This window comes from Falco peregrinus, chromosome 7, assembly GCF_023634155.1.
Source record: "Falco peregrinus isolate bFalPer1 chromosome 7, bFalPer1.pri, whole genome shotgun sequence".
NCBI classification, from domain to species: Eukaryota; Metazoa; Chordata; class Aves; order Falconiformes; family Falconidae; genus Falco; species Falco peregrinus.
The window spans coordinates 68,824,508-68,841,367 of record NC_073727.1 but is presented as its reverse complement, the minus strand read 5'-3'; the positions used below and the strand labels follow the sequence as shown (position 1 = coordinate 68,841,367).

At 38.9% G+C, this 16,860-nt stretch overlaps 1 protein-coding gene across 5 annotated transcripts in view; it reads left to right on the top strand.

The window, feature by feature from the left end:
* The window catches only part of ERICH1 (glutamate rich 1), a 102,953-nt gene that overhangs the window by 11,781 nt on the left and 74,312 nt on the right, over positions 1 to 16,860 (top strand). For 3 of the 5 annotated variants that reach the window (XR_008748093.1, XR_008748090.1, XR_008748092.1), the window contains exons 2-3: positions 5,071 to 5,265; positions 12,276 to 12,314. Coding sequence is in view for 1 of the 5 variants with exons in the window: in XM_055810584.1 (XP_055666559.1) it covers positions 5,071 to 5,265 (195 nt within the window). In the remaining 4 variants the exon portion in view is untranslated. The remainder of the gene's footprint in view (positions 1 to 5,070; positions 5,266 to 12,275; positions 12,315 to 16,860) is intronic. The other 2 variants (XR_008748091.1, XM_055810584.1) reach the window with 1 other exon arrangement.

The following is a 16,860-nucleotide window of genomic DNA, read 5'->3' as shown; positions in this document are numbered from 1 at the left end:
AATGCATCTCTCACCTTTGCTCACCTTTGGTGTCTTGTTTTCAACACTATATCTGACGGCATAAATAATTTACCCATTGTAGTATTAAAGTCCTGTCAGATTCCTGGAGGTGAAAGCACACAAAGCGTGGCAAGCACTTCTTCACAATTTTATTTGCTCTTCTGTTTGGGTATTGGAGACATGAGCAGTGGAAAAATCTTCCCACATGCTACTCGGAACTAAAATGGCAACAAAGTCTGCCATGGTAACACAGAACTCCAAAATATGGTGGTCCCTGGGCTGTACTCATTCATCTAACCTAGGTTTAGAGCTTTCTCCAGTTGCCACTGTGACCAGGTGTTCAGAGCTATGCGTTCCTTCAATAATTTATAGCTATAGGGACATTTTTCTTCATGTTGCAGAATACATTCCCTGTAGAACTCTGAAAGCATCCTTAGTCTTTGGTAGGTTGGGAGTAATGAGCTATCAATTATACTCCAGAGAAATAGAGCCATAATAGGCTACTGTGGTAGTTTTTAAAGACTTACCGTGGACTGGGTGAACTGAAGTCTTCCTCTTATTAATTCTTGCCTGGTCTGTGCCCTACAAAACTTCTTGGATTAGTATTTGCTGGCCCAGATTTTGTAAGGAAGTAAGCACAGTTGGAAACAATGAAGATTTAATGCTAATAAATATTCTATGTTGCTTTCAGCTGCATCCACATCACTGCCATTCCTGGCCCCTAAACTGCTTAGCTTACCTGCTTCCCTCTCTCGCTTCCAGTTTCTTGTCTGTTAGTTCCCAGACACTGCTTTATCCTAAGAGGAGAGGTACGTTTGTGCGACAAGGCTTCCCCTTTTTGCCTCATAGCTGGCTGCTTTTTGCTGTTCACATCTCTTTCCTGTTCAATTATGGGCTCAGTTCCAGAGATAATTCCCCTCAAACTATTCTTTCTCTTCCAGACTGGAACACCGGGTTTTGTAATATGTGAATACAATTTTCAAGAATATACTCAAAAACACCCAGTAGAATGTATTAAATTCACTCCCTTGTACCTTGTGCATTAATGCTGTGTGTGAATGTGGCAATTCTCATTGGTTCTGACTCCAAATAGTATCTCGTCTTTCTGTGGTCTCACTTATCTTTTCTTGTGGTGTTTTTAAAAACACATCTCAAAATGTATGTGCTTGTTTAGAAACATCAGTGAAAAGTGAAAAAGTGTTCCCAGATTGGTCTCTTGAAAGATGGCATGAATCTGTACAGATCCTCGTATCAGTTAGTTGACTGGAAAACAGTAGCAACAAATAACTGTATGTACTGGGCTGTGCTACAGGTAAGGTGAGAGCAAGTCTTATTGCGTTTTGGAGCTCTGATAGGTTACATCTATCTGATAGGATACATCTCTGGTAGTAGATATTTTTCCTTGAATTTTCTTTATTGCTAATCTCATGTTAACAGGTCATTATTTTTAAGGATTTGAGCAATTCTTACCAGATGATTTGATCTCTGGGCCTGCATAGTGCCAAAGACATCAAGTTAAGGAGGGTTTTGAATAGGGGAGAAAAACTGCTCTTTAGCATCAGGCAAGACCAATCTCCTGTGGTTAAGCCAATGCTCATGGATATCACAGGATATCTTTTCTTAAATAATTGCAGCAATAAAACCCTGAGGAAAGAGGATTCTCTGTCATCTGAAAAATGTTGTGGTAGCTCAGCTCAGACTTTTAACTGCAGAGTGCTACTTTGGAGCATGTAAAGCTGCTGAGTATGGCAGGATAGATATTCCTCAGAGCCTAATTTCCTTATTCACTGATACGCAGGACAAACTTGTTCAGAAAAGTTTCGGGCTGCAGGCAGGTTTTGTTTTGTGGTTGGTTGTTGTGGGGGGGGGGGTTTGTTGTTGTGGTTTTTTTTTTTCCTTCAGGCTAGAATATACTTAGGTTTCCAAATAGTTCAGACTAGATCAGTCAGTCTTTTCAGATGCTCTCTAGTGATACCACCTTCTTCATTCTCCCAAGGGAGGTGTACTGTTGTGATACATTGCTTCCTGCTGTCTTCAGAAGGCTTGAAATACATTAAGTTTCAAACAGGGACCTTGTCATGCCTGGGTGTGCCCACTGCTCATTTCCTTTCTGTTACGGCTATTCGGAGTTACTAGTCTTAAGAGACAGTGTTGCACTGCTGATGTGCACTGACGCAAGTGTGAAAGCGCTGCGGGCAGCAAAGAACTCCCCCATTCTGCACCCAGCTGCTGCTTCCTGCATCTGCTGAAAACTCCAGCCTGTAAGATTGGATGCTGCTTTGGTGTTGGCAGCTAATCCACACCTTTGCTGAAGAAAATCTGCCAATGCTACTGATCTAGGTGTTTATTTTGAAGCGAGAGAGATTTTTCTGAAAGAATGCTTTCCTCAGTATTCACATCATCTGAAGACAGGCATTGTTTCAGCTTGCTTTCTCAAGCACGGGTATTAGTGATGGGGAGAGCCCCCATGCAAACGAGAAGGAATTATTGATCAAAACTGGTCTCATATTGTTTTCTGAAGCAGTGCTAATGTGTGTATAAATTTGGTCCCTATATTCTAAAAAGGAAAGAAAAGAGTCAAGTTATTGTTTTGTGGGGGTAATTGAACAGATGACTAGAGAAATCAGATTTCAAGATGGGGAGCATAAAACTCACTGTATCTATGAGAAGGCTGGCTCTCAGCAGATTTGGATAAAATGTATTTCCACTTATAGATTCATCAGTTTCACAATGATCATTGCTTTAGAAGAACAACTTCCTCAGTACAAGTGCTTGAATGTTCATTTGTGTACTGGTTTTGGCTGTGCTAGAGTGAGTTTTCTTCATAACAGCTCCTACAGTGCTGGTTTTTTTTTGGATTTGTGGTGAAAATAGTGTTGATAACCCACCAGTGTCTTGGTTATTGCTGAGCAGTGCTGGCACAGTGCCAAGGCCTTCTCTGTTGCGCACCCCCACCCCACCAGCAAGTAGGCTGGAGGGGCACAAGAATATTTGGGAGGAGACAGAGCCGGGACAGCAGACCCCAACTGACCAAAGGGATATTCCATACCATATGATGTCATGCTCAGCAATAAAAGCTGGAGGAAGGGGGAGATGTTTGGTGAAATGGCGTTTGTTTTCCGAAATACCCCTTATGTGTGATGGAGCCCTACTTCGTTGGAGATGGCTGAACACCTGCCTGGCACTGGGAAGTGGTGAATTAATTCTTTGTTTTGCTTTGCTTCTGTGCGTAGCTTCTGCTTTAGCTATTGAACTGTCTTTATCTCAACCCACAAATTGTCTCAATTCTACCTTTCTGATTCTCTTTCCCATCCCACATGGGGGGCAGCGAGTGAGCAGTTGTGTGGGACTTAGCCACCTACTGGCATTAAACCATGACATTTAGTAAGGGCTCTACTGGAGTTCATTAAAATGCTGCAGGATTAGTTGCAGTACTCAGGGACAGGATCCGGTATAAACCTCTTGGATAACTTGCTTTAGAGTCAGAGATCTGCAAAAGGCACTTAACTTTGTCTTACTACACTGCTTATTTCTGTCTGCTTTCTCTAGCTCTGCTTTAAGGGGAGTGATTGTGGGTTTTGTCTTCCTAGCTGCAGAATATCCTGACAGGGGGACCTTACGAAAAGAAAATACAATCACTTGTTGATGGCTCTCCTTCTGGGAGCGGTAGTCTTAACTCGCAATTTATAAAATGTATCGTGCCTACTTGACATTGCTGGTAGCTTGTCACATGTTTTTATTACTGAATGATGGATATGCATAGAAAAACTAAAATCTGGGCTTCATAAGCAAAGCTTTCTGCACAAGTACCTCTTCAGGCTTACATCTTGTCATAGGCCTTTCATAAGCCTACCAATTATTCAAGAGATTGGACACAAGCAAAGAGTAAGTGATCACTTATAAACAAGTAAGAGCTCAAAAACATCTGATAAAACATTCTCCCTCAGTTAGTCATTTACCTGATAATTGAAGCACATTGCCGAGGTAGATGTGGAGGAAAAAATTATCTATCAAGGACTGGTGGTTCAAGGATTTCCCAGCTCAATGAAGGTGATTTTTTTTCAGTTGTGAAGGAAAGTAATTTGTTGAAGAAAGTTATGTGGTGATAGTATGTTCGTCTGTTACACTGCAGTAGGAGCCATTCTTTTAACAGTGTAAGGCCTTTTGACTTGGCAGAATTATTTTGTTAAGAATCTGCACCAGGTTGCTTGTATAGTGTCCATACACTGTATATTAAATTTAAAATTAGTGTTTAGATGTGTTTTTCCAAATTTCTCTTTTCCTTCTTTCCGCCTTGTCCTGCAATATCTGCTTGATCATGTAGAATTAGTGAAACTGGGGCTGAAACAGATAAAAGCTTTTAGTATTACTTTGTATTTTGATATAATACATAGCTTTAAGTGATCAAATTGTGCATGCTTCCATATAAAGATGATAGTTTTGTTGATGAGTAGATTATTTGCATATATTTTCTTTAATTAAATCATGCTTGCATTTGAGTAACTAGTAGCAGATTGCTAGTGTCGTCGGAAAGGGGCTCATAAGAGGAAGAGGCATATAAGAATACTGCTAATTCTGTAGAAATAATTGGGTTACCATGTGTTTCTGCTGCTGTCTACTTCTAGGTTTTGATGTGATTAAATAGTTGTAGCTTACTGATTTTAATGAGTGATTCAATTGCAGTTGCCCCTGTGCCAGAAGAGACCTGCATTTTGAGCAGCCTTGTAACACTTGTGTGGGAAGATACTTGTTTTAAAAGAAACTTTAAAAAAAAATGTATGTTTTATCTGTAAATGTACTGTTATTGCCTAAATGCAGTCAAGTAGAAGACTTCAAATGTAACCTTGCTAGTGAACTCTGGGGTTTTAAAGCTGCTTTTCTGACCCTAATTGTGACTTTAATATATTAATTTTCATTTTACCTATGAGAGGTAGGGACTAACAAAGACAAACTTGCATCGAATGTGAGAGAAATTATCTTGTATCAATTAGTTGCCAGATTTTTAAAGTAGTAAAATACCTTTAAATCACTGCATTTCTTTCTGTTTAAAAAAAATTTCTTGCCCCACAGTATTCATAGGGAAAGTACTGAAACGACTCTATGGTGAAACTGCATCTTCTCTTGTGCATACTTCAAGTAGAGAAGAGGAGGCGGTTCTCGGAAATCTGGGCTCAAAATCCGAAGAAAATAATTTGGATAATGTTCAGGCTTCATCAGCACATGATGCTAGCACATCAACTGATACACCCTGTGAATCATTTCAAGGTGAGACTGTCCTTTTTCTGATAATATGCTTTTAAATATAGTTACTTGTAAACAGAATAGTATGTACTTTTCTCATCTGTTTGCATCAAAAGACAAATTTTGAATACAAGTGCTAATAGTACTTATGACCTGAAGTGTTCAAGGTATTAAATCCTGTGAAAGCCAAGAAATAAGAGTCTTGATGTTTATGCATGAATATAGCATTTAGCAGTAGCTAATATGAAACTTCAGTGTAAACTGTAACTGTCTTTGGTGTGATGTCTGTTGAACAGTCAGAAAACGACTTACGCTGGTGCAGCTTTGCTCAGCTGTTAAGAGATACATGAAAAGAATAGTGGGAATACGTGATCCAGCACTTCCTCCTGCCCTCATGTTGCAACAGAAGGCATATATCAGTTCAGGCACTATGTTAGTTCCCTGCTGAAGAGCATTATTTTGTGTGTTTATGCAACAAAAGTGGCACATGAATATTTTTGACAGGTAAGTAAAAGTTGTTTTTCAAATGGATTGTAAAATGTGGATACTGTGCCAAAAAGGTGGAATTGGAGATTATGGTAGCTGTGATATTGTGATGTGATATTGTAGCCGTGATGAAAGGCTCTGTACATAAGTATACAAGTGTGAATTGCCTTGTGTTGTCGTTCATCTGAAAGCAAATTTTGCGGTAACGGAAAGAGGTTGTTAAACTGACTTGAAATAAAAAAGCATGTTTCCCAAGAGCATAAAAAAACTTTCTCAGGGAGGTGCTGAGCTAGACCTGTTACTCACAAGCAAAGAACAACCAATTGTGGATATTGTGCAAGGCAGGAAACTAAAGTCCTGGAAGAAGCGAGCAAAATTAGTAGGATTGGAACAGTGTACTACAGAAGAGCAGATCTTGTTTGGGGATCTGCTTGGGAGGATTGAGTGGAAGACTGGTCTGAATTCCAAAGGCGCTCTGGAGAGCTGGCTGATCTTCAAGAATAACCTTCTCAAAGCACAAGAATGGCTCATTTTGACATGCAGAAAACTAAACAAGTGTGGCATGGTGCCTGACTGAGCTTAGATGTGCCAGGGAGCAGCAAGGGGAAGGTGAGGGAAGGCTAGCTGGGACAAAGCAGGCACAGGAGCTGTATCATTACTGTGGAAGCAACCCCACAGTATGTGATAAAGGAGAGGAGGGCATGTCTGGTAACAGCAACCAGGTTCAGCCAACAGTCCAGTGGCACCAGGCGTGTCGGTAGTGACACAGCAGGTGTGAGGTCAAGCCACTATGTAAGGTCTGTGAGTCAGGGTGTGTGTCAATTGGGCTATGTGCCCAGGCACAGGTATGGCAGCAGTCTAGCTCAGACTGGGAGCTGCTTAAAAGCCTCAGCTTAAAAGCAGCTCCTGGGTGATGTGAGGGGAGTCCCTGCTGAGGTGGCTTCTTATAGGTCTTTCATTTCTTCACAGCAATCTGAATCAACAGCTGTGTGATATCAGAGATGCCTGTAAGTGCAGGCAGCTAAGCTCCTCAGTGGGAGCTCTGGGCCCTTAAAACACAAAAAGTAAATACCTGCTTTCACCTTCTCTGTATAAGCTACCTAAAAGAAATACAGAGATACTGCCCGAGTATGCTGGTATGGTGTTAGGAAGGCCAAAGCTCAGCTAGCGTTGGAATTCATGAGTGGTGTGGGAAGGAACAAGAAGGATGGGGGCAACAACTGGAAGGCTAAAGAAAATGTGGGGCCACAGCTCAATGGGTAAGGGTCTAGTAATGGAAGACAAGGAAAATGCTGAGGTACTTTGTGCCTTTTTTTACCTATTTTTAGTGGTAAGATTTGTCCTCGGGCCTCCCAGGCCCCTGAGTGTACTGATGTAGTTTGTGAGAGTGAGGCATTACCTGCAGTAGATGGTGAGAGCTAGGGAGTCATTAAGCCAGTTGCTGAATGGCATATCAGTGGCACAAAGTGGTGTGCATCCAGGGATGATGGCTGATGTCATTGTGAGGCTGGCTTCTATCCTCATTGAGAAGTCACCACAACTGGGAGGTTCCTCAGTGTCTGGAAAAGGCAAACATATCTGTTTTCAAGCAGGGCAAAAAGGAATGTCTGAAAAACTGTGAGCATGTGTATGGAGTAAATCCTTTGGAAGCTTTTTCCAAGGATGTGAAAGACAAAAAGGGAATTGGGAACAGTAAATCTTGATTTACTGAAGGCAGGTTGTGCAACCCAGTTGCCTTCTATGATGACACGACTGGCTTGTAGATAGGGAGGGCACAGTGCATTTTCTCTAACTTTTTTAGCAAAGCCTTCGATGTAAGTCTCCCATAGTATTCTTAAAGCCAAGAGGGCGAGATACCAACTCGGCAAGTGAGTGGTTAGGTAGACTGCCAGGCTCAAAAGATGGTGATCCGCAGTACAAAGTTCGATAGATGACCTTGTGCTAGTGGTATACCTTGGGGATTAATACTGGAGTGCATACTTCTGTGTCTGACCCAGAATAAGCAATGATACAGGCTGAGGGTAACCTGGCTGGGAGCAGCTCCACAGAAAAGGGCGTAGGGGTTCTGTTGGATGCCCAGTTGAACATGAGTCAGCATTGCATCGTTGCCACAAAGGCAGCTGATGATGCCATATTGTGCTGTATTAGCAATGTAGCCAGCAATCTGAAGAAAGCAATCATTTCTTTTGTGAGACACACTGGAGCAGCATTTGTGAGTCTATTCTGCCAACGCTGCGACCAGTGAGTTCCTTAGTAAAAGACAGGTAGTGACAAAGTAGAATGAGTCCGATGGAGGGCACCGTAATAGCCAGAGAGCCAGATGACAATATATGCCGAGAGAATTGAGTTTGTTCGGTGCATAAGAAAAGAAGATTAAGAGGAAATCGCATTACTTCAACTAACAAATGAGGAGGAGGAATATAGAGAAGACCAAGCTGTTTTGGAGGTGCTCAGCAACAGGAGAAGGGGCAGCAAGGAAGTTGTGGCAAGAGTAATTCCAACTAGATGGGTAAGGGAATTCGACCTTGGCATGATCCAGCACTGGGAATGGGCTGCCCAGAGAGAGTTTTACTAACTCCATCCTTGGAGGAGCTGAAAACTAAACAGTGTAATAGAAAACTTGATCTAATTGGGTCAAATTTTAATGAGGTTTGGGTTAATGATCTCCAAAAGTCCTTTCCAACAGAGTAGTCTAGGAATCTGTTACCAGGGTGGGGGGTTTTAATTAAAAAAAAAAAACAAACAACCACAAACCACACCTCACCCAATCTGTTACAAGTGTGGCTAGTAACAGGTTGGCTACAGAGCTTTCTTATGTGTGTCTGTGGTAGAATTACCTTCTGAAAGCTGTTGTCCTGTACTGCATCCTGTTACTGTGACAGAAGATTGTCTGGAGATCTCAACTTGTTGCACTTGCATTTGTTTGATACCCATTTTGTTTTTCTAGATCAGTACTTCTAGTACTACTTTTGTGTGGTCAATAATGAGGTACAAGAGGCTGATAAAGCATTAAGTTTATTCTATAAAATGGTATTTGGTAGCATTGGGAACTAATTGTCCTGTCAAAATATGTAACGGGCTATTTATTGGCACTAAGATGAAGACATGCTAAATAAGTTTGACTATGGAGTCATTTCTTAAGCTACAGATGCCTTCATTTGTAGTGAACCCATACCATTTCTTATAAATTAGGGCCTGCCCAAACTCCCACTGAAGTGGGAGGTGAGGGGGAGAATTTGGTTGGCTTTGTGATATATATCTGTTTGTACCTAGTTCCCAATACAATGTTCTTCAGATTAATGAAACAAAAGCTTTTGATCTAGAATCCTAATAGAGGTGAAATATATCTCAGGGGAAAGGGAACATGGAGCAAAAAGAACAGTTCTGTATTTATGATTTTCACAGCACAGCAATGAGGCTGTTCTTAAAATTATCAGTAAGCTAACTGAGCTTGTTTTTGTTAGAGGCAAGAAAATGCTATGGTAGTACAGAAGAGGTTCTTCTGTAATTGATGTTCTATAAATTTGTACTTTCAAAAAAACCAACCAAACAACAACTTAAAAAGGGTTGCAGTGATAAACTCGTGGGTAACTGATTTTTCTCTCTTTCCTATCTGTGAAACCAGCAGATAACCACAACCAGAGAAGAAGAGTTTCATTTAAATTTAAGGAGATCTTGCATGAATAGTCATGTACATTTTGTGATTTTATGGCATTGGACACTGAAAGTAGCATGTTTAGGCTATAAGATTTAGAGCTATAAACTGTATGGCTTTGGAAAAGGAAAAATATAAAGGCATTGATTTTTTTATTATTTTTTTTTTTTTACTACCATATACTATTTTAAGTAACTTTTTTATTGTAGACCAAAGGTTATGGGCATAACTATGAAACAACTGATCATTTAAGTAGCAGTAGTCTAAGATGAACAATGGAAAATGACGGGGATTGTGTGGATATGAACTCCTTCCTAGTCTGAAAGTGATCAATTTAGTCCTACAAAATCTACTGAAAAAATTAATTTACTGTCAATAAGAAATCGAAGATTTCTTTAAAAATAAGCTGACTTGAAGTCTAAGTATTTTCTAGCATTGAATAACAGCTTTTACTATAAAACTCATCACAATGTTCTCCTTTAACAGTTGTTTTCAAATTGTGAAAATACCGTTACTGATTTGCATGAGCTAACTCCTACTAGATTGTGGTATTTGTTGGAATGCAGTTTGCAGCACTGCCTGGAATGTCTGCGTCTTGTCGTATAACAGGGACTTATGCCCATAAAATTTAAAGATTATGCCTCTCTATCCTGTAAATATTTGCATTTCTGTGCCTCCTTTGAAATCAAGTTGAAGTTGAGGTGCTTAAGCATATAGATCAGGACCCATGTTAACAACTGTTTCTCATTTAATTTTGGAAGATTACTAATGTAGAGGCAGAAATCATTGTCCCATAAAGCTCCCCACATGGTTCTAGAACTAAACCTTATAATAAGACCCAAAATAATCATTTTGATTGTTGGAGATAGAAGGGAAATTCTGAGGGATGCTGTCCTTTCACTATAGAGTGATCTTCTGAATAGTATATGCATTTTCTTTAGGAAAGTGATAGTTCTGTTATGGGTGGAGAAGTCATGTGGAGGTGCCATGCTGCTTCTGAAACCCAAAGAAGGAGGGTTTTCACTTATATCTTTTCTTGGAGAGAAATATTTTATTACTTTTAAGAAGCAACTTAAGAAAACTCAACAAGTTCCAACCACCAGCCTGTGGCCAGAATTTCCATTCAAGGGCATGCTAAGATGTATCTTCCCTTTGGATTCTAGTTGACCTAAATGAGATATTACTTTTTTTCCCCTCCCTCTTCTACTAAAATACTAGGTGAGAAAATGGATGTAAAATAGAGTTGTGTCCCTCCACGACATTTAGGTAACACTTTCTAAACATTTCTTCCCTTGAGGAAGTTGACTCTTCCATTTGCAAGAGCTATAGTTCTTAATTTCAGAAGATGTAAGAAAAGAGTTTTTTCTTTCTTCAACATAAAATTGAACAGGGTTAAGATAAATGGCTTTATTACCTTAAACCATTTTAAAGTTACTCATATACATAATAAACCTGAGCCTTCTTGGCAGGCAAAGTATTAAAGAGACCAAATGGAAAACTACAGTCTCCTACAAATAAGAGGACTTAATTTTCTTTTTCCCTAAGCTTGTGAATATACTTCCAAGTGCAGTATTAGAAATGCTTAAAAACTTGTTGTAACACAAAAAAAGCGTCTATCTAAAGACTGAGAAATTATTTCTAAATATGGATTACTCACTTGGATATGGGCTTGGCCTAAGTCTTGTTCTGGATTGGTTTTGGTTATTTCTGACCCTTGTTAAGGCAGGATCTGCTTGTAACAAAGATTAATTTCATGGAGAATGTTTCTCTTGAGGTCTGCAGTGATTTCTTTGCTTTTTGTGATATCAAAAATAACTAGGTTTTAAAGTACCTTTATGGTATATGTTCAAAGTAGAGACGCATGCTTCTGACTAGAGACTTGGTAATTGTAGAATTGGCTTTTTTAATAGCCTTCTTAGTCTCAGGCCTTCTTCTTTGTCAGAATTATAACCACTTTTTAAAGGATGTGGGATTTACTGGTTGATGTTTAGCATCCTGCATATAAAAATTTAAATTTAAGAGTTGCTGAAGAAGGATAATTATTCACAAGTGACATGTGTAGTATTCAGTTTTTCTGTATTAAGCACACTGTTCCACTTCTTGCTTTTGCATCTTCCCTAATTCTGAAAAAGGAAATTGAAATGCAGAGAGCCTAGGTGGAGTCTCAGATCTTCTGGAGACAACCTATTTGATGTTTTGTCTCATTCATTTAAGTAAGAGGTAATGAAGAAAAACACTAAGCTATTTTAAAAAACCTTTAAAAAATTCATAAAACTTATGAGTAATAAAAGGGAATTCCTATTAGCTATATAAATAGATAATACACAATTTACTGCATATTAATTAAAAATGGGAATGTCTATTGACTGTGAAATATCCTAGCATTGCTATCCTATGAGGAATTCCTGTCAAAATTCAGTACAGCTGTGTGGTGATTTTTTTGTGTGTGTGTTCTTACTTTTGAAGTTAATACTGACAGTATAATTTAAGAAATCATCACTGGGCCATCTGAACTGTGTCCTTACTCATCCTAATCCTGTCTTCCTGTGGCGTTCTGTTATAGAAAACTTTTAAGTTTGTGACAGAAGTGCCTGGAAGACACAAATTGTCTAAAAAATATACATGGACAGCCCTGGCTTTTAGTTGATCGAATTGATGAAGTGCATATGCTTGAGAAGTTAAAACTCTAGCAGTACCCAGTGCAGCAAACAGCTTTAGAGACTCGTTAAACAATTCAGCTTCGTTTTAGTTAATTACTCTGAAAAGCTGTCTATTGCGAATAAGATAAAGAGCAGTGGAGACTATAATTATTGTACAACAAAGTGTTGTCACGCACTTTTATGTTCTTCTCTCAAGGGTTTAAAAAATTCTCTCATTATATGCTATATTACAGTGGCATCGTACTGTGAAAATGGGACAGATGGATCCAGGAGTGAGTATTTGACTGAAGACGCCAAACCCTGGTGGCTATGGTAGAAATGGTGCCCAACCAGATTTAAAAGCTGGTATCTATATGCTTGGGGGGAAGGTAGAGACTCGGGGGTTGCGGTGGGGGGAGCACAATCAAAAACAGAACACAAACAAAAAAACCTGTCTGTCTTCAGCCTGAGTTGGCTGTATGTATGACATCTGTAACTTCTGTTCTGAGAAAAAGAACCTTGCAGTTCAGTCTCCGGTTCCTGTAGTAATGCTTTTGGTTTTGATTAGGTTTTTTTTTTTGGCTGTGGTTGTCAGATTCCTTTCTTTTCCAGTGTTCTTATGTATATACGTTCACTCATTCTTCTCTTCTATATCTTCATTTCAAACAGTTGTCATAGAGAAGTCTGTCTGCTGGCCTCTGTGACAAGTGGAAGCTATTTAAGAAGTAGCTCATCTATTAGTGTGTAGCGGCTCCCTAATTGGAGTAGAAAATGCCGGATTTAGCTGTTAGTGTAAACAAGCTCTAAACTTCAATGTAGCCAGCTACAGGAAAAGTAATTATCCTGAGAAAGGAAACAGAAAAATGGCTTGTGTAAGAACTTGATGAAGTGGAGTGTTTTCTGGTAGAGAAGAGCTAATAGACAGCTGTAAGGTGAATCGAACTGTAATATAGTAATTGTGTGTTAGCATTCTTACTGTCCACCCTTTCTCCCTGTTTGAAATTGTTTTTAACAAGTGGATGACAAAACAGGTTGTATGAGAGGCCTCTCCTGTTCCTATTTACATTGGGAAGTTTATTGCTTAAAGCTGCCATTGTCAAAATCATAGTTCTTCAAATTTCATGTTTGCTGCTGTTACGCAGGCTTTCTTCCTGCTTGTCTTTCCTACCAGCTGTACCCTCTAACTGTTATTTGAAAAGTGGAAAGGCTTCTAATGTGAACTTGGTACTGAACTAAGTTTCGGGCAAATAATTTTCAAAAACTTTTTTGTGCTTCTATGGTTTGCATTATTTTTGTACACAAATGGGAATGGACTCTTACTGATGACTTCTGATTATGGAATTAAAAAATGTGTTTTGGGGGAAAATAAGTTTAAAACCTTAAACTTTGTTTACCTTTATTCTGATGAGCACATTTGTTTATTTTCTGGTCTAGTTTCATTCAGGTAAGTCCCAGTAATCATCAATTAATCAGTGAGGGTAATTAACTTAATTGCAACCTAGACATGGCCTTTTAGATTCAGTATTGTTGCATTTATTTTAAAAAATATATTGATTGACAGGGATGTATTTGGCTTTTGAAAAGTATGTTGAACAGCTAAGATCTGCAGCACAAGGAGAAATAATTGAGCTAAGTATTAACATTAAGGTAGCTTTATTCTGTTAGTACAACTAGAATTCTTAGACATTTAAAATGTTGCCTATAATCATAGACTAGGACATATGAGATGCTGAAGCTTTTAAGTTAAAAAACTTAACAGCTAAACTTCAACTTCCAGAAAACAAAAAATAGCTTGGACCACTTTTTTTAAATAAGCTATCTCGTAATTTTAAAACTGCCATATGCCAGTACTTAGATGCTAGAAGGTGCTCTGCTTCTTGGTTCACTCTCATTCTGTTTTGTACTTGATTTTTGTTACCTTTTCCAAGGGAATGTAGGTGTTAATGGTTCATAGGTAAATATTCTTCCTCAGACAATGAGTGAGAACAAGAGGAAGAAGGATTTGTTTGATCTGGCTTTTCTCTATGACATAGAATGTCTGCCACTTCTAATGTAATGAAACTGAGGCTGAGTTGTAATGGTTAAGTCTTGTCTCCAATAAAATGGGCTATAATACAGCCTTTTGAGGTGTCTAAAAAAATAAATAGCTGAGTTAGTGTACATGTGGGAGGTGGTGAGGGAAATAAATCTGAGCTTTCTTGTTCCTTGTCTCTTATGAGTTTCCCATCCCAACTCCAGGCCTTGTAAAATAGGTATATCTTTACTGAGCGTAGTTTCCTTCTGAAGTTTTTGTTTCCATGAAGCTGAAGGAGAAGACAATGATGAGAAAGTACTTCTGAGGATTTTCTCAAGTTCTTTTTTTCTTTTAATGCTCTAGTCCTGTGAGCATCAAACATCTCCCCTTCCCTTCCTTTTCCCTCTCTGAAAACTTTGAGGTAATGAGGTCTGTAAATTCCAAGTTTGACCACGTTTCTTTCATTGATAACTTTGTGGTTATTCCACTGGAAATATTAACAGAAAACAGAATGGTTTAAAACACTATTAAAAAAAAAATACCCCCATAAAAAGGAATGCTTAGGAAAAACCCCCTACATAACTACTGACTTCATTTACTTTATAGTCATTTCCATTATTTGAGAAGAGGGAGCAACCACTGTTGTCTAGACTCTCTTTTTAATGAAGTGAAGCACTTAGTGATGTGAAGTGTCAGGAGGGAGGCTGGAATGAACCGACTTGAGTGTCAGCATGCTACCAGACACAAATGATGTACAGTCTAAGAATTGGGTGCAGTGTTCTGTAATGTGGCTATGCCCTTACAAAACAAATCTGAGAAAGTACTGAAAACATGCTATTTCTTGAACATCAAAGGATGTTCAAGGATCAGAGTATCAAAGGATAGTGGGCTGCTTCTATATAACTGAATAAAGTAGCAGAAATTAAGGTCAATCCAAAAGATTTCACTACTGCTGTCTACACTAGTATATAGTGACCAATAGTATTGTCAAAACCAGTATTGCAATAAAATGGGCATATTTTACTACTTCCTCACGATGTTCTCCAGCAGCTTGCTACTTGAGGATTTTCTGAGCCAGAGCACAACTTGCACCTGTTACTATGATTTTTTTTTTCTTTCATTAATTTGTTGTTTGGATCTATGTAATTTTGGAATAGAACTATAGACTTTGAAGATTTACCTGGCAATCAGGGAAACTTGTAATACAAAACAGAATAGCAGACATCTTCAAAATTTTAAAGCTGAAGTGAACTCTGCAGAAGAAAATACTTTTTCAGTATTCTGTTACAGGTACTGGTGCCAATAATGTAACATAAGATAATTAGATGTCCAATAGACATTCAGTAGGCTTTTATTATTTAGAAAGACATAAAGACTCTCAGGAAGGAGTGTATCTTCTTCAGCCAAAAACGGGCTTGAGTGACGACTCTTATTTATTTCAATAAGGTATAGATAATGAAGGGGGGGGTTGATTGGGCACTAATACTTGCAGATGAGAGCATTTTTTCTATTAAATCAGTAAGATTGGGCTCTAGAGGTGTTAAAACAAGCTAAAGGAATTAGCTTGTAATAGTTTACTGTTTTTCTTAGCTCTCCATAAAGGGAGTTCCATAATTCTGTGAGAGGCAAGTTCCTACGTGCAGTAGTGAATTTGTACAGAAATAATTCATCAACTACTCCAGTCACCCAGCAAAATAGCACAACACTGCCATTATTGAGCGATGGTTCTCATTTGAGTAGAACAAATGATAAGCAGTAAGTGACGATCTGTCCTTTGCTAGGTTGCTTATAATAATTTTTTCTCACTACCCAGTGTGACTTACCTAGTATTGCAGGAGAGAATCCTGCTGAAGGCTGAGGTCAAGCAGCAGGAATTATGCAGCACTCCAGGGAAAAATTTTATGCTTTCTGATTGCACAGAAGGCTACTTAGCTAAAACGTTCTGCCTTTGTGGAAAGCACTCTCGTGTGTGTTGACTTGAGGCTGGAAAAGTGTCCTGTGAGCAGAGGATGATTGTACACAGTATGACACCTCATGTCCGAAGTTACTCTCACATACCTTACCATGACAGACTAAAGTAACTATAGCTTGATGTCCAGGAACTTGGATATGATCTGAACAAACCTGTGTATACGTTGGGGGATGGGGGGGTGGGGCACTGTGGGGTTTAGGATCACCAGACTTGTCTTACAATGTTTATGCTGAAGGACAGTTTATTGTCGTACTGATCAACTGGAAAAGTACCTGTTCTTTAGTACCACAGCTCAGGAGGACCCTGATCATGTTTATGTTCTACAGTTAGTCACCGGTACTACCTCTGCTACACTTCAGTTTGTGAAGGTGTTTTTGAGAAGACAGAAACTCTCTTGCCCGGAATTTGCATGTGTACTGTCCTTAAATACACTTGTCGTGCTAGTCAATGAATGTGGAAGTGACAGTGTGTGTCTCATGTAGATATAAAGAGGGAGTGCATATGTGCATTGGGGATTGTCATAGTTCTCAGGTTGTAGTCTCAGTCTGTCACACGTAATAAAAATGAGAAATAGCTAGATCATGGTAATGTTCTATCTTACATAGTAAGTAAAAATATATTTCAGTACAAACGTCTTAAAGGAGATAACAGACCTTCTTCAAACTTTATTTTTCTCCAGACCAGATCTAATATAACACCATGCAATAAGTGCCTAATAAGAATGACTTTTGTAGAAGGTATGATATTGAACTAATCAGACCTTGGATTTGATCCAGCATCAATCTCTCTCTTCCTATGCTTTTTTTTCTAAAAAAACTCTTTTAGGTCATGAACTACTTTCTTCCATTTGGAG